Source organism: Herpailurus yagouaroundi, unplaced genomic scaffold (assembly GCF_014898765.1).
Source record: "Herpailurus yagouaroundi ecotype Mexico unplaced genomic scaffold, PumYag 142, whole genome shotgun sequence".
Taxonomy (NCBI): domain Eukaryota; kingdom Metazoa; phylum Chordata; class Mammalia; order Carnivora; family Felidae; genus Herpailurus; species Herpailurus yagouaroundi.
This window is the reverse complement of record NW_024412397.1, coordinates 59,032,561-59,050,468: the sequence shown is the minus strand read 5'-3', so window position 1 is coordinate 59,050,468 and position 17,908 is coordinate 59,032,561. Positions and strand designations below refer to the sequence as shown.

The 17,908-nt window shown below is 45.5% G+C and overlaps 1 protein-coding gene across 9 annotated transcripts in view; it reads right to left on the bottom strand.

The window, feature by feature from the left end:
* Positions 1–17,908, bottom strand: part of PTPRM (protein tyrosine phosphatase receptor type M) — an 806,292-nt gene that overhangs the window by 4,315 nt on the left and 784,069 nt on the right. For all 9 annotated transcript variants that reach the window (XM_040479372.1, XM_040479375.1, XM_040479373.1 and 6 more), the window contains 4 exons: positions 17,323–17,454; positions 13,796–13,921; positions 11,703–11,866; positions 4,865–5,000 (listed from right to left, as the gene is read on the bottom strand). In XM_040479372.1, the coding sequence (XP_040335306.1) occupies positions 4,865–5,000; positions 11,703–11,866; positions 13,796–13,921; positions 17,323–17,454 (558 nt within the window). The remainder of the gene's footprint in view (positions 1–4,864; positions 5,001–11,702; positions 11,867–13,795; positions 13,922–17,322; positions 17,455–17,908) is intronic.

Here is a 17,908-nt window from a genome sequence, read left to right as displayed (position 1 = left end):
GCATATGCACATGCACACACCCCACACACCTCTACACATGTGCATACATCCACGCCTACACCCCCTACATGCACACACACCCCTATACATGCACACGCACTCACAGATACATACACCCACAGATACATAGCCACCCACACACCTGTACCTGCGACACACCCCCACTCACACACACACATATACCTATACACATACCCCTCTCCCCCACTCCCCACACATCCTCCCCCCACCCCTTCAAATAGCCTGTCTGTTTCACAGTTCACAGGTAGACCTCTGGAGGCAGTGTCTATGCAGAAGTTATTAGACTCATTGTGTCCTCTGCATGAGAGGGAGAGCTGCAGGCCCTAACCGCATGCCATCTTGCAGGGAGTGCCTTATACCGAATATTATTTTAGCATACAGAAGGGGCAGGTGGGGCTGAGTCTGGTAGCCAGCTCTAAATTACAGATGTTGAGAGATGCTGGCAGAGGACTGGGTCTGAGCAGGAGGGCCGGAGGGCTGGAGGTAGGTTTGGAGCTGCCCAGCAGCCGGCATGAGGAAAGGGATGGCCTGTTCACCCTGCTGAGCCCTGGTCTCCCCTGCAGCCCATCGAGCTCACTCGCCTTGGGCTCCATCTGCCATAATTGGTCTGGGGCATGGCCTGGGCCTTGGCATTTGTGACAGCACCTCAGGCGATTCCAATGTGCAGTCCTGGCTGAGAGCCATCCTAGACTGGGCACTAAGTTTCTTAACCTTACTACACATTAAAATTACCTGGGACGCTTTTAACATCCTGCTGCCACAGCCAGACTGAATCATGGTCTCTGGGGTGGGCCCAGGGCTCAGAATTCTTTAAAGCTCTCATTAAAGAAAGTCAAATTTCACTCATATGAGGGTTTTAAGATACAAAACAGATGAACATAAGGGAAAGGAAGCAAAAATAATGTAAAATCAGGGAGGGGAACAAAATCGTAAGAGACTCTTAAATATGGAGAACAAACAGAGGGTTACTGGAGGGGGTTAGGGGAGGGGGGAATGGCCTAAATGGGTAAGGGGCATTAAGGAATCTACTCCTGAAATCATTGTTGCACTATATGCTAACTTAGATGTCAATTAAAAAATAAAAATTAAAAAAAAAGTCAATTCATAGAAACAGAATAGAACGGTGACTGCCAGGAGCTGGGGGTGGGGGAATGAGGTGATGTTGGCCAGGGGTACAAATTTTCAGTTATAAGTTCTGAGAATCTAGTGTGTAGCACCACGACTATACTTAATGATATGGTATTGTATATTTGAAAGTTGCTGAGAATAGGGGCGCCTGGGTGGCGCAGTCGGTTAAGCGTCCGACTTCAACCAGGTCACGATCTCACGGTCCGTGAGTTCGAGCCCCGCGTCGGGCTCTGGGCTGATGGCTCAGAGCCTGGAGCCTGTTTCCGATTCTGTGTATCCCTCTCTCTCTGCCCCTCGCCCGTTCATGCTCTGTCTCTCTCTGTCCCCAAAATAAATAAACGTTGAAAAAAAAAAAAGTTGCTGAGAATAGATGTTAAGGATTCTCACTAAAGACACACACAAGTCAAGTATGTTACCTTAGTGGAGCGATGGATGTGTTAATTACCTTGATCTTGGTAACCATTCTACAATGCATATGTAGGTCAGATCTCATCACATTGGCCAAAGTTCCCACCACCTCCCAGGGGAGAATATGTTTCTTTAGGAAAGATCTGTTCCCTAAAGGCTGTTTCTCTGTTAAAACAGAGCCCTGGAAACTTCCAAAGCTGAGTGAGGACACAGGTGAGAGAGGAGATGTTTGTTCAAGCAGCCTGAATTTTCCTGAAATTTCAAAGGAGCTCAGGGGTTGGGGATTCCATCTGAATCTAACCAGGCAAGTAGAAGGTAGGAGGAAACCCTTTCCCCCATCCCCCCCCACCTCACCAACTGAGCACATCCAGTGGGGCCCAGACCAGGGCCCTCCACAACCCTATCCCCTCGGCCTCCCCAGCCAGGACAGAAGTGCACCCCAGGAGTTTTGGAACCCACTTCATCATTCTAAGAAAAGGCAGCCAGGAAGACTCAGTACTCTTGGGATTTTCAGCTGCTGGTATAACATTTTGTGTTTAGGAGAAACTCAGGTCTCAGATGGTCTTTTATGCCCAATGAAATTATATTGGGTTTAATCTCTCCGACCTGAATTAATTAGCCAACATACACATATGAGTAACAAACTAATAGAAATTGTACTTATAAGCAAAAACAAACAAGTGACAGGCGTCCTTTAATTCAGGAAACTTCAAGCCTACTGAAAAGAGCACGGTGACATTTTTTTCTCTGGTCACCAGATAGTATCTATTATTTTGCTAACAGTCACTGTGACAAATTTATCAGACATTCTTCCAGGAAATTGAAAACTCTCCTTATATTTCTCAGCCACTGACCTTATCCTCAAACTGTGACTGACCCTCAGAAGTTTGGGCATCTGAAGATCCTATTTTCTGTATTAGAGTAACACATCATCACAGAGACACCTAAATTATTATAGAAGAGAGGGCTCCCTGCTGATCCAACCACCTAGATGTCCATTCAGTTCACAGAGAATCACCTCCATCGTTTAGTCTGCACCACTGATTTGGAAAAAGCCACATTGTTTCTGCACATAAAAATTCGTGAGTGATGAAAGCTGCAGCCAGGGCCATTAGCGGAAAGGCCTGGAAGGGTCTATTACTAATGACCTGCTTAATTCAGGCTGTAGTGAGAGGGAAATGATATATATTTTTTTCATCAAGGTCAGCTTTGCCCAAGTTCCAACAAAAGTCTAGAAGCTACAAGTCTGTCCCTCAGTCTGGGCGGTTAAGTGCCAATGAGGTCGCACTATTTTAATTTAGGCGTTGGCTTCCATTTTCTGCCAACCTTCTTATCCATCCCAAATTCAGGCCTCCTCTGACTGCCCAACTGCCCTATCTCAGTGGCCCCCAGCCCAGAAGATTGAGAATTCCATGATGGTACAACTCTTTAAAATTCCCATGGGTGGTGCCAGGGAGTGAGATAGTTCTCTGCTTCTGGGAGGGGCTGTTTCTAGTGAAGCCTGCACAGGGGACAGGCCAGCCAGTCTGTCAGCCCATCCACATGAAATCTGTGCCTCCATATAAGGCACCGAGCATGGGGTCTGGCACATATTAAGCACCATGTGAATGCCAGCTGCTCACTGCCCCCTCCCCTCCTCTCCCAATGCTAATACATGCCTGCTGGCTGTGGGATGCCCTGTGGACACCTGCACTCTTGAGAACCACTGTCTCACCTTTGCAGTTTTCCAAAAACACTTTCATATATGTTGGCTCACAGGATCACCTCCATAAGCCAACCTTATCCCCAGTTTCCATAACTTGGGCTCAGGGAAGTTAAGTGACCTGCCCGAGGGGACCTAAATTGCCAAGTTAATTTGTCTGAGGTCCCTTGACTTGAATTAGTAGCAGAGCTGAGATTCGAATTTGGGTGTTCATGGGTCTCCAGTAGGGAGGAGAGGAGAGGGCAGCAGTTTGCGGGATGCAGTCCTTTCTCCACAGAAGCCAAGGTGCTAACTGCTGATGGTTTGGGAGTCTGCACTTGGCCAAACAGGCGCCCCTCTACCAAATTCCTCAGGCAACAAGTGCTTCTTGGACGCGGAACAGCCCATCAAGCAGGACACACGAACCTGCAGGAAGCAGACGCCTCTGCAGAGTGACCTGTGGGAGTCGGACGTGTCCTAGGAGTCAGTCAGCATCAGTCGCTATCATTACCCAGCCTGGGGCACTGCTGTGATGACCAGGAACCATGGCTACTTCCTCAATGCTACCGATCTATCTATCTAGTTTTTAGTGTTCGTTTTTTGATATAGAGTGAGACAGAGTGTGAGCAGGGGAGGAGCAGTGAGACAGGGAGACCCAGAATCTGAAGCAGGCTCCAGGCTCCGAGCTGTCAGCACAGAACCCAACGCGGGGCTCGAACCCACAAACTGCGGGATCATGACCTGAGCCAAAGTTGGACGCTTAACCGACTGGGCCACCCAGGTGCCCCTACTTCTTCACCTTTACCTTGAATCTCGACTAGCTCTTCGGTGCCTTTATTATATTTTAAAGTTGAAGCCCACTGCTGCAGTACTGTGGGCCGGGAAATGCGGGCTTCACAGGCATGGCGGCACCAGCCATCCCTTCCTCCCCCTCCGCACCCCAGGCCATTCTCCAACTCTGGGATCAGTCCTACTGTTTCATTCAGCTCCTCCTTCCACTGACAGAGGTACAAATGACTAATCTAAAAGCTTCTTCCTTGACGTTATTCTACCGTTCTCCAGTCTCGGTGGTTGGCATTTCAATAGCTGCACACAAGAAAGAGATTTCCTGAAATACTCTAAGAAAATAGCTGCACGTAGTCCTTTGTTTCTCAGCTCCTTAATCCTCTTCTCAGATATGGCCACCAAAATTAACTGCAACATTCTGGGTGCCAAACTGAAATTCACAGCTTTGACCAATGTTAGGTGATGAAGCTATTTATAAATATATAATTTGAAAATCTGGCATTTTGTGTAGTAGGATTCTTCTCCATGAAGACGAAGTGCTTAGCATGTGGAAGGCACTACCAGGAACAGGAACTAATAAGGATGTTCGCTTGTGAGTTTCAACGACTTCCCCATTTCCAGCGTGTGGAGATGAAGCCTTCCCGTGAAAAGCCCAGGGAGAGAGGAAGAGGGGAGAAAAGCCCTCGCCAGCCCAGAGATCACATTATGTTTCTGAAAACGAGCATCCTCCCCCCCCCCCCCCCGTGAATCAGTGTCAGCGCAAACTCGGAGGGGGAGAGCTGTCTTGCGCTAGCCAACCAGGAAAATACCCCATTCTGCGGGACAGAGGAAGGGTCCTACCAGGAGGTCCACCATGTTGGGCTTGTTGTTCCTCAGCGTCTTCACGGCGTGGAAGACGTCGACCGTCCTCTGGTGCCGGAGCATCTCACAGACGATGCTGATGGCGCAGAACGTCCCGCTGCGGCCTCCCCCGTTCCTACCGGAAGAGAAATCAGATGGTCCAAGAGGTCTGAGAGCATTTGCTCTCACGCTGCATCCTCACGTGCCTCCTGAACCCTGGAGAGCAGGCAGTGGTGAAAGCCTCAGAGGCCAGGCGATCACTCCACCAGGGCCAATTATTTTAATTAAAGCAAATGGAGTTAATGAGTCTTAGCACTGGGCCCATGGGTCACCTCACTGGAGGTGATGAGAAACTGGCACATTCTGCTCTCCTAGCTTCACCTCAGATCTCAGTTATACAATCTCATAAAAATTTACCAGTTTTTACTGAAAGGGCCCACTGCAGGAAATTTCCAGCGAACAAACACCTTATCTGCTATCTGCCAGGAAAGCTGGTGATGAGTGTTCAAAGATGGACTTGGCCTTACAGAAGTCCACTATTATTTCATTATTAATCTCTAAAACACAGGAGCTCTTTCTGAATGAAACTTTTCATTTTGAACTAATTTTAAATGTGCAGAATCATCGTAAAAACAGCACAGAGGGTTCCCTGGCATACCCACCTCCCCTGATGCGAACATCTGACAAAATCATAGTATGGGATCAGAACCAGGAAGTTACCACTGGTGCAATACTATTACCTCAACTATAGGCCTTAGTCAAATGTCACCAATGACCTTTTTCTAGTCCAGGGTCCAATCCCAGACCCCACCTTGCATTGACTTGTCCTGGCTCCTTAGTCTCTGCTACCTGTTAATCATTCCTTTTTTTTCTTGACCTCGACACTTTTGAAGAGTGCTGGTCAGTTTTTTTGTAGAATAAAAAAAAATTAGAATGTAGATGTAGAAAGTGGCCATGGTCCCCAGCTACAATTTGAGAAGTCATTACAAAATACAAATTGTAGAATGTGGAAATGTAGAACTATGTCCCCTTCTCATGATTGGGAATGAAGTTATGCATTTTGGCCAGAGAACGACAGAGGGGCTGTTCATCCTTCCAGGGATTCAGGATGCTGAATGGCTTATTTTGCTGGTGATGTTGACCTTCATCACTTTTTAAGACGGTGCCTGAGAAATGTTTTCCTATGTAGTCGTTATCTTTCTCTTAGTAGTTAACATCTTGGGAGATACTTTGGGATTCTGCAAATATCTCAGTTCTCCTCAAAGTTTCACCCACTGGTTGAGGATCCATTGGTGGATCCTGTCTGCAACAACGATCATTGTGGTTTTGATTTTCTACTTCCCTGTCTCCTTCAACATTCTACTGTGAGAGAGTGCTGTCTCTTCTCCACTATTTGACTAATTTATTTGCTTATATCTTTTATCTCTTTATCTATGTCACTTTATTTTTTCCTTAAATTTTTTTAAATGTTTATTTACTTTTGAGAGAGAAAGAGAGAGAGAGAGAGAGAGAGAGAGAGAGCAAGTGGAGGAAGGCAGAGAGAGGGAGACACAGAATCTGAAGCAGGCTCCAGGCTCTGAGCTGTCAGCACAGAGCCCGACACCGGGCTTGAACTCATGAACTATAAGATCATGACCTGAGCCAAAGTCGGCTGCTTAACTGACTGAACCACCCAGGTGCCCCTATTTACGTCACTTTAGACTTACACCTGTTAATTTTGTTCAATGAGCTAAAATCCAATAGTATCAATATTTATTTTTGTTGCTGAAATTGTTCTGGCTTTGGCCACTAGGAGCTCCATCAGGCCTCCATTATTTTTTGAGTACTTTCTTACTCTCTGGGACCACAAGGTGTTCCAAACTCATCTTACATCTTCCCTGCACCAGCTCTGAGATCAACCACTTCTCCAAGGAGCTAATGGATTGAAAGAAAAATAAACACAGTATCATTATTACACCTAAGATAATATTACTGTGTCAATAGATAATTGAATTTCTAATTATTGTTCCAATTTCCCAGACTGTTTCACAAATTTTCTTCCAGTTGATTTCTTCAAATACACATCCAAGCAAAGTAATTGGTTGATATAGCTTGAGAGTTCATTTTAATCTATAGGTCCCTCTTTGTTCTCTCTTTTTTTTCTGGGGAATTTATTTGTGGAGGAAATGGGTCATCTTTCCTGTAAAGAGCCCCATATTCTCAGTTGTTCTCATTCATTGCATCTCTGTGAATCATTTAACATGTTTCTTTCTAATCCTTATATTCTATAAATTAGGAGTTAGGTCCACAGCTTCCTAAGAATTAATTTTTTTTAAGACAGGATACCTTATAAGCATACTTTTTTAGGAAGCAGGCACAAGATATCATGTTGTTCTTTGTTTTGTGATTTTAAGATGGGTCATTGTGTTAGAATGTCAGTTTGGTACATTAAGTTCAAAATCAGTTTTTTTTTTTTTAAATTAAGTATAACAGACCTACCATTAACAGTAGTTAATGATATGTACCACACATGGTAGTACATATCTTAGTTAATTTCCAAATTCATCTTCCACGTAACCACCACTCAGATCAAGACACAGACCGGGATCAGCGCCACCCCTCCTCCCCCCCAGACCTCCTTCAGACTCCCTCGTCATCAATACCATCAATTCCTCAAAGATGATCTCTGTTCTCACTCCTGGCATTGTAAGTGTCTTCGGTCTGTTTTCAAATTTTGTATAAAGGGAATATACAGTATATACTCTTTTGAGTCTGGCTTATTTCACTTAATACTATCTCTGTGAGAATCATCCATGTTGAACCACTGGCTTCTTCTTTTATATTGCTGAGAACAATTCCGCTGAATGGATCTACTACTGTATAATTTTAATCACCTAACAGCTGAGGAATATTTGGGCTGTTTCTAATTTTCAACATTATGTGTCCATCTGCTCCAAAAATGTCTCATGGTGCATAAATGACTCATTTCTGTAGTCGTGTACTTGGGAGGGGAAGAGCTCAGAGAATGTATTTATCTTTAGCATTTGGTATTGCCATCAAACAGATCCCAATCTCCATGCCATCTGTCCTTCCTGCCAGCAGTGTAGGGGGTGTTCCATTTGCTCTGCATCGTCACCAACACTTGGTATTATCATTTACTTGTTTGTCTTTTATTTTTTATTTTATTATTTTTTCAATTTATATTAATGTTTATTTTTGAGAGAGAGAGACAGCATGAACAGGAGAGAGGGCAGAGACAGAGAGAGAGAGGGAGACCCAAAATCGGAAGCAGGCTCCAGGCTCTGAGCTGTCAGCCCAACGCGGGGCTCGAACCCACAAACCGTGAGATCATGACCTGAGCCCAAGTCGGACGCTCAACCGACTGAGCCACCCAGGCGCCCTTGTTTGTCTTTTAAATGTCACCCATTCCGCTGAGTGTGCAGGGGGCGTCTGGTCCTGGTTTTAATATGTATTATCCTGGAAATGAATGATGCTGAGTACCTTTTCTCTGTTTATTGGCTATGTGCATATTCTTTGTTTAAAAAGATGAAGCTCTTGTCAAGTCTTTTGCTCAAACAACGGGGTCTATCTTTGCTTCTTTGCTTGCAGTAGTTCTTAGGCATTCTGGCTCTGACTCCTTTGTCAGATGCACGTATCACAAAACTCTTTGCCCATGCTGTCTTGCTTTTTCAGTCTCCTTGGTGTCTTTTGATGAACCGAAGTGCTTAACTTTAATGAAGTCCAATTTTTCAATATTCTCTCTTATGGCTTGTGTTCTGTCTTGGGTCTCATCATCTTTGGTTACCTCATGGTCATGAAGATTTTCTCCTGGAAGTTTCATTGTTTTCCTTTTCACATGTTGGTCCATGATCCATCTAGAAATGATTTCTGTATGTAGCATGAGGAGGGAGACCAGGTATGCAGGCTGTTCCCCGTAGTACTGTGGGGTCTTAGTTGTAAATCAGGTGACCCTGAGGTGTGGCTCCATTCCTGGATTTTCTCTTCTGCTCCATTAGCCTACTTTCTGTCTTTGCACTGTTAGCCACACTGCTTCTCCCCCACCAGCTTTTCACCTGATGCTTTCAATAGTTCTTGATGACCATTGTCTACACCCATATTTTCATGAAGGGTTACAAAATGGTGATATCTTAATTCTATCCATTTCTTCTGGCTTTATGAGCTGGAAGACGTATGAAGAAAAAACAACAACCCTGTTTGCTCACTGTGAGTATATGCATGGCTCAAGGAACCATTCCACTTGTAGCATGTGGAGGTCTGTTTCGGGCAGGGACTGCTCTGCCCACAGCCATTAGGAAGCACTACATTATGCTGAATACAATATTCTTACCTCAGAAATGAACAGCAGAGAGCTTTTGTGGTTCAAAGCATTCTTTCCTGGGCTATGTTGGAAGATACGAATTCAACTGAACTTTGTTTCTCACAACTAAAACAATCTTCATTTAGATTTATAAATCGAAACAATACACATTCTTACCAGGCATGGGTCTCATGCCCACCCGGATGCCAAGAGAGCCAGAGGCAGCCCCATGAGAACCAAGGGGACTTCAGGACTGGGAAGAATGTTTCCCAAGGAAAGATCAAGGTTCTTTGGGCTGGCAAGAGGGCAGAAACAATGGGATGCCTGCCGCCATGCACTATAAGGAACAGCCCGCTGTAGACATCATGGAGAAGGGCAATGCAATTGCTTAGTTTTGGGGTCACAGCTGGGCCTTGGGAGAGTATAGTGGGTGGCTGTCTATGAGGTGCAGTGATTTAAGGGGTCTTTGTATCTTCCCCTCAGGCCTGTCCTGGTGCCTCAACTTCCCCTGGTGTGACTTAGCCCTTTGGGTTACGGCACTGGCCCCTGTTAGAAAGCTACTAATCAAAGCGGGTGCCGTGTACGCATTATACTCCTAGTTCCAGATACTGGCCGACTCCAGACACAGAAATGGGTGTCTGCAGACTGTTTTGAGTTTTTCAAAAAACCTAATGGAAATAATACAAACCCTAACTAAAATGTCAGTTTTCCCTGCTGGGACTGTATCAACTCACACTGGTGACCCTCTGATCATATTCTGATCAGAAGCTCTATCTGCATTTAGAAGAAATAAATTGGGGGATGTGAGCTGTGACTCAATCCTCCTTGGCATTTTCTTGGTAGAGATGTTTTTTAATGAGCTGGATCCAGGAGAAGGAAGGGAAAAGTAAGCGGGCAGGACAAAGGATTGGAGGCTCTGGTCGAGGGTAAGTGTGAACAGGCTCATAAGACTCTTTCCAAGGGCATATCAGTTTCTGTAGGATGAAACTCTGCCACTTTTTGACTCCTGGGAAGCAGGGCAGAGTTCTGGGGTGTCATGGACCCTCCTGGGCCCCTGGGGGGAGGGGCACGGCATGAGATACAGGCCTTGAGGGGAGAGTAACCGGGGTCCTTAGGCAAGCTTGTCATTTTAACTAGGGTTGGTCTTCCCAGAGTTAAACCTTGTTTCCCCTTCCGTTTGGGAGAGATCATACTGTGGGCTTGTAATGATACTCCCTTGAAAAGAGACATAAGCTTATAAGTTTCCACAAATTCTCTAAATACCTTCCCTAACTGCCATGACTTTCTAATTGCCTGCTCCATTAAGCCAATCCCAGCTGGCTGATTAGCTACATATCATCACCAATGAGAAAATGCAGGTGATGGTGCTCTGAAAAGCAAGGCAGTCTCTTTTCAGTGGCTCTCAACCTTGGCCACACACTGAAATAATCTGGCAGTCTGAAAAAACACAGCTGTCTGGGGCCCATCCTTAGGGATTTTGATGTGATTGCTTTGGGTATGGCCTGGGCATGGTTTTTTGTTTGTTTCATTGATTAAATTTTTTTTTTACATTTATTTAATTTTGACAGAGAGAGACAGAGCATGAGTGGGGAAGGGGCAGAGAGAGAGGGACACCCAGAATTCAAAGCAGGCTCCAGGTTCTGAGCTGTCAGCACAGAGACCGATGCGGGGCTTGAATTCATGAACCCTGAGATCATGACCTAAGCCAGAGTCGGATGCTTAACCGACTGAGCCACCCAGACGTCCCTGTTTTTGTGTTATAAAAGTCTCCCCAAATGATCCTCAATGTGCAGTCACAAATGGGATTCAATGCTCTGTAGCAGAGGTCTTCCCATTTGAGCACCCCCTAGAACTGCTGGTCTAGAGACCACACTTTGGAGATACGGGCTCTAGCCAAATCTTCCCTATACACACACACACACACACACACACATATTTATATTCTCAGACAAAAACCAAGACATAAACAAAATTCTCTTCAAAGACAATTCCTTTGAAAGACAGTTCCTTCGAAGCCTCTGGCATGATTTCCTATAGAATTACCAGCTAGTGTGCTGATACACCTGCTGTTTGCCGCCACCACCAGTTTTGCCGAATCTGGGCGGGGTGTGGGGGGGGCCTGATCTGTAACATCTGTTGACGTCAGTGTCGTAGATACTTCCACTGGGGTTGATTGCAAGTCACCAACAGTTTACCAGCTCAGAAAACTCCCTAAACTTACCAATGGACTCTCAGGAGCTGGTAGGAGCCCAGTGAATCCACCCAGGTGTTTCTTTTTAAGGGGGGGGGGCGGATGACCACAAGGTCAGGGCTTATTTTTATAGCAGTGACACCCTATCCCAATGCAAAATGTGCATATATTGTTTTCTGGAAAGCAAACCGAATTCTTAACGAGGAGGCAGATCATCTCCATTCATCCAGACCTGCTTATTTCTTCTCCGTTTATAGAGAGGCAAGGGATGGTGAACCATGGGGGGGGGGGGGGGACAGCGGAACGCTGGCCTGGCCCTTCTTAGGTGCAGAGCCCTCCTTAGCACTTACAAGCAGTGCACAACCGTGCGGCCTTCGCCCCCGTTGTATTCCTCCTGCCACTTGTCCACCTGGCGAATGAGCTTCAAGAAGGAGCGCTTGGACACCGGCGTGTCCCTGTACATGGGCCAGCCCAGGAACTGGAATTGCTGCACCATCCGGTATCCATCTTGGGGCTGCGGGGAATCAGGCAACAGTCAAGGAGGTGAAAGGACACAGGCATCATTTACTGGTGGGATTCCAGCAGGCTGAGTCCACCTGCTTGGACTTCTCAGCAAAGCAGGCCATTACTAAGGGAGAGGCCGGCCTATAAATAACGAAGGAAGCTTCCACTGGCCTGATGCGTTAGGCGTTGTAACCCCGAGCCGTTATAAAAAAACAGGTGTTTTAAATGACAGGCCAGACAAATGAAAGCGAAGCAGAATGCTTACAGTTTTGCAAAAGCCAAGTGACAAATAACGTACAATGTGAACACTGACCTCACTGGGCAGTAAGGGGTAGCATGGCTTTACTTTAATTGCAGGTACTTGGAGGGGAGAGAATAATTTATAATCTGGAGGTGTGTGTGAGCTCAGGGTGATAGAGGTTACATGGCGTTTCTTGCAAACACAACATGGTTTTGTGTATTGGTGTGAGCCTTGCTAAGATATCAATAGTCAATTAATCTTTAGTCATAATTAAATGGAACTGGAGTATTCAAAGAAAGTGTTAGAGAAGTGGCAGCGGTTTTAATCTGGCTGCGGTTAAATCACTTGGATCACATCTCCTGCAGCCTTTAGCACCTCTGACACGGGTGACTGGTCTTGCTCGCTTACACTTTCTTCACCCAGCTGGCCCTTCTCCACTCTCTGCCCTCTGTCTCAGTCTCCCTTCCTCCCAGACCTCTTGCTGATGGAAACCCCAGGCTCAGTCCTTGGGCCCCCTGTCTTCTCTCCCTCTCACCTGATGAGTTTATGCAGTCTTTCAAAACTCCAGTGAGTTGTCAAAGTCATCAACAAAGTCAACGTCATCAAAGTCACCAACATCTCTGGGTTGGGCCTCTTCTACATGTCCCCCCTCATAGATCTGGGCCTATTTGACACTTCCTCTTAGGTACCTGATTGTCATCTCAAACCTGGCATGTTTCTGGACCTTCTCTCTAATGTGTGTCCCCCTACCCCAAACAGTCCCATTATCCCCACAGCCTTCCCAGCTTGGTTAATGTCAGTTCCAGTGGTCCATTTCTCAGGACCCAAATCTTGAGATCCACTCCTTATTCCCTGGGATTCAGCCTATTCCCAAATCCTGTTGGCTCTGCTGTCGGGATATATCGGCATCTCTCTGTCTCGGGTACCTCCAGTGACTGCCTTCATCTTGTTGTCACTTCTTACTTGGATTATGATAACGGCTTCCTGATGGGTCTGTTCTCAACACAGAAGGTACAGTGCTCTTTTTAAAGGTAAATTATATCATGGGATTCTTCTCTACTCAAAACCCTGTAACGGCTCCTTATTTCCTTTAGAGCAAAAGCCCAAATCCTAGAAGTGGCCTGTGAGGCCCTAAGCAGTCTCTGTCTCCCACTGCCCCCCCCCAAACACTTGGCCACTTTCCTTCAAGGTGGATAACTCCATCAGCTAGTCCCACCTTGGCTTACTGTGCTTCAGCCATACCAGCCTCCTCACTGTTGCTGGACCTCACCAGACAAGGCCCTACCCCAGGGCCTTTGCACTGACCATCGCTTCTGCCTGTAAAGCAGTCTCCAAAGAGATCTGCATGGCTTCTCCCTCACTTTGGTTGGGTCTTTGCTCACACAGCACCTCTATTTAAAGACAGAGACTTGTTCTCCCTCCGGGGCCCAAGTGCTTTCTACCTCTCCATTTTTTCCCTATAGCACTTATTGCTTCTAACATACTGTATTATAATATCTGTTATATCTATTATTTATTGTCTGTTTTCTCTCATTAGAATGTAAGCTCCATAATGTCAGGGAGCTTTGTTTTGTTCACAAACACCTAGAATGTATTCCAAACTCCTAAATGGTGACTGACCAAATGGGCATTCTAAATGTTTGGTGAATGAGAAAATAATGAAACCAGAACATAAGTGAGGTTGGCTGCGATTCTTACTCTGGCTGCATTATAAATACGGAATATCCTGCTGATGATGTCTTCTTCTAAGTCAGCAGAAACAAATTCCACTTGGATGGGGCCATGTCTGTGAACTCCATTCTCTGGCCAGTACTGCGGACACAACTGAATTCAAAACACAGAAACACGAGGTTAATTATAGGAATAAACTGACTCCTAACAGTTCGGATGAAGTCACTACTGACATTCGCTAATTCTTAACACTTCTTTGATGCACTTTATTTTCTTTCCTTTCTCTCTTTTCCTCCCAGGAAGTAGACTTGAGGACTTTCTTGTTGGCTGATTCCTCAGCTCCACCTGTCCTCCTAGTACTTCCTTCTTCATTTTCTCAGAAAGTATCTTTAAGCCACGAACCATTCTGCTTTCCAAAGAGGCCACATGGATGCTGTTCAACGCATCCCATTGTAAGATCTCTTCTGCATTCGTAAAGGAACTTTTGTCAGGCCCTGGGGAGATGCTACTGGCTGCCATTACAAGAGCTAAGATACTTGAGAAGGTGCACACACCTGTTAACACCCATATCTCCATCCTCCCCCATGTAGGCTTGCTTTGTAACTTGTAATCACTTTTGGGAATAGGGCCATTCAGTGACAAGATACTGATAACAGTGTTGGGTTGCATGTTCATGCTCTGGTCCAACCCCTCCCAGCTCAGATCTAGAAAACCTGATATAAGAAGAGTCAATGCTTTGCTGTTTTATCTAGAGGTGGTTTTAGTTAAAATCACAAATTTCCTAGAGTCTCAAGGGCCAGGTATTGGTGACACCAGGTAACTAGAACTTTGTGTGAATGTGGCACACAAGTTAGCATGGAAGGAGGGATGCTGGGAAGGGGAGCTTATGAAAGAGGCACCTTTGTTTGCTATGACCCCACAGAAGTATTAAGCTTGCAGATAGGTGGGGAGACCACCTCCCGTGACGTTTCCCTCTCACAGACCTTTCCTAAAGCCTTGAGACGCTACTAGGCCTTTAAAGTCTGGAATTAAACTTCTTTTGGGACTTGGTATCCAGTGATGTTTCGGGGAGCAGAGTTAAACTTTTATCTTTCGGATTTACATGAAGGACAAATGGCTTGTGGGGAGCCCAGAGGCAATTACTTCAATATTTTACAAGTGGTTTCTACTGGGCCAAGCGCAGATGGAAAACGTATCTCATTTTAAGCAGAATGATGTACCACAAAAGGAGAATCCCCTCATCGAATTTCCTTGTTTGGATGACTTTTATTTTCCAAAGTATCTAAAAGCTCATCGTCAAAGGTTGCGAAGGTTGATGAATGCCCAAGACCGCAAGATAGTTTTCAGTTCACAGTGGGGCAATGGCAGCGCAGTCTCTATTACAAATAAGGTGAAGGCTTGAACTTTACGATCGAGAGTGAGCGTCGGTTACCTAAGCGTACTTCCTACCTTAGCTGCGTCTGCAGTATTTTAAAAATCACATTTATTTATTTTAAACTAAGGCTTCTGTAAAATGCTCCCTTCCTCCCCAGCACTTGCTGGTGACAAATTCTAAAACTGCCGTGTCAAATGATAGCATGCTGATGCTTAGTTCCTCTTTGTACCCAAGGGTAACCACTGCGAAAATTAACGAGTATCGTGATGGGAAGCCGAGATGGTAGTAAAAGTCCTAACATGCACATTTGAACTGTTCTGCCCATTTCTTCCTTCGGACTGAGTTAGCTTTACTTTCTGCTTGCTCTCTCGGTTCAAGCCCTGATCAGAGCTCATCACTCACACCAGAGAAACATGAATGGCCCGGGCCGGCGCGTGGCTCTTGGCACAATACATTCTGCACTCAGCCCAAGTAAACCATGTAGAAAATGGCTTAAATGGTGCATAACACGTCCATGAACCGGACCTATAAATACTTAAAATAGTTGAGTGCTATTCTCGTACGACTGCAAAGACTTTAAGTTCAAATGCTCAGTTTAGTGTTCTCTAAATGACTATGTCCCAGGAGCCCCTTCTTCTCACTCTGAAAATCAGCTCTGTCTGCCGAGCGGAACTGGACTCTTTGTCTCCCCTACCAGGGTCGGCCGAGGCTTGGTTTGAATCCAGACGGTTCGAGCTTAGCATGCAGCTTCAGAATTCCAATACAGTCGTTCAAGAAGAACTTGTGGAAATTACTCATGTCTGGCTCACTAATAGGAACCCCCCCCCCCCCCCAGTTTATCAACACATGTCAGGATTCACATTAGGGGGAAAAAGAATGATTCTGAAGAGGGAATAGTCCCTTGTCCTGTAACACTCTTTCACTGAATCTTGAATTAGTGAAATTTAAGCCGTGGCATTGTGAGTTATAAGATCAGGATCCCTGGTGCTATTTTGAGTTGGGTCTTTGAAGTTCCCTGAACTGTGGTCTGCTTGTCTTTAAAAAGTGGCTGCATTCTCTCTTTGGGAGGGGATCACTGTGGAAGACTTCTGAAATATTTAAGCTTCTTAAGCAAAAAGGACTAGATAAGGACAAGGATGATCGTTATTATTTCATCCACTAGCTCTCAGGCGAGAACCCTAACAATATAGTGTAGGGCCTCACACACAATTAAAAACATTACAGAATCGAAATGAGTGTCCGTGGAATTTATGGCCGATTGATGACAATAAAATGGATTTTAGGAAGGAAAATTCTTGTCCAGTTTGGATGCCAAAATACTTCTGACCTCTTTTTTTTCTTTTTTAAGCTGGTCTCTACCAGATAGAAAATTAATTCCGTTTCAGAACACGTTTATTCTTAAAACACGAGAAGTCCACAGGTCCCATAATGCCCTCTGTCATGGTGGTTAAGTGGGAGGCTGGTGTCGCTGTACCCGAACAGGATAAATTCAGCTCCTAAAGGGACACTGTGTCAATGCTCGCCTGACAAGTCCCTTTAAGGGAATGTTTCTGACCCCATTACTAGTACCCAGTCGTTACTGTCCTGTTCTTTCTCTTATGGTGTATAAGGAAAACAGCTATGGGAAAGCCCCATGTATCATTCTGAGCTGCTCTTATGTTCGAGTCCCGGTTTTCTTTTTCTTTACCCAAGTGTTGACAAAAGTCATTTTCGTCCCTTAAAATCACCGTCACCCTGCCATGACGATCTCCACCTGCAGGCTCCAGGTGAGCCTTGCCAGGAAGTACACGGATCCTCCCGGGGCTAAGAGCTGGGCTCCTGCTGCTGTGCTCCCTGCTTTGCTGCCTCCGCTTGGTTGCAGGTGTTACGATATCCCCACCCCCAGCAGCTCTGACTCCGCCCATTACCTGTATCTCTCTCTACTTGGAATTTCCATCCTCGGGGAACAGCGAATTTCTGACCCTGTCTTTCCCTGTCACTTCCACCATCTATGATCTCTATCTGGTTTTTCAGTTTCCGACAACTTTTGGCCCTGTCCCTAATTCCGTCTGCTTTTGACGTTTGTGTTTCAGCTCCGGCTCCCAACCCTCACCTGGTGTTTGCGAGCTGGCACGGGGGCCTGTGCTTCGCAGTGTGCAAGCAGAACGAACAGAAATTTGACCCTGGGCTTGAGTCTCACCTGGGCAGGATCCACATCATTTAGCATAACCACAGACGTGCAGTGATAATCCAGGACCAGTCTCCAGAAGTCTTTCACCGTGTTTGGCAAAGGATGCTGGGTGACTATAAAAGCTGAAGGCTGTTTATAGCTCTGCAAACGCAAACAAGAAAGATCCAGATATACCCAGGAAAGTGTGAAGGGAGGAAGCTTCCGTTATCTTGTGCACGTGGAGGCTTGTGACACAGGACACTGGACACATTTAACAGCTGCTGAATCCTAGCATCACTGTCAACACCAAAACAGACTAAATATAAACTTATCTGTGGAATGATAATGACAACATATTCTCACTTTGATACCCAGAAAACATAATAAGTATCTCTTATAATTTTTTTGCTATATCTACTAGAAAGGCAATATCGGCTCTATCCGTGATTATTTTAAAGCAGAACGTTTACTTTACAAAATATGCACAATTAAAATACTTCTACTTTTCCTAAAATCTGTTCGAGTGTCATTTATACATGTGACGGTGTTACTTATTCCTGCCACAGAAGGGTCCACATGGCTTTTACAGCTCTGGAGAGCTTCAAGTGAGTTTAAG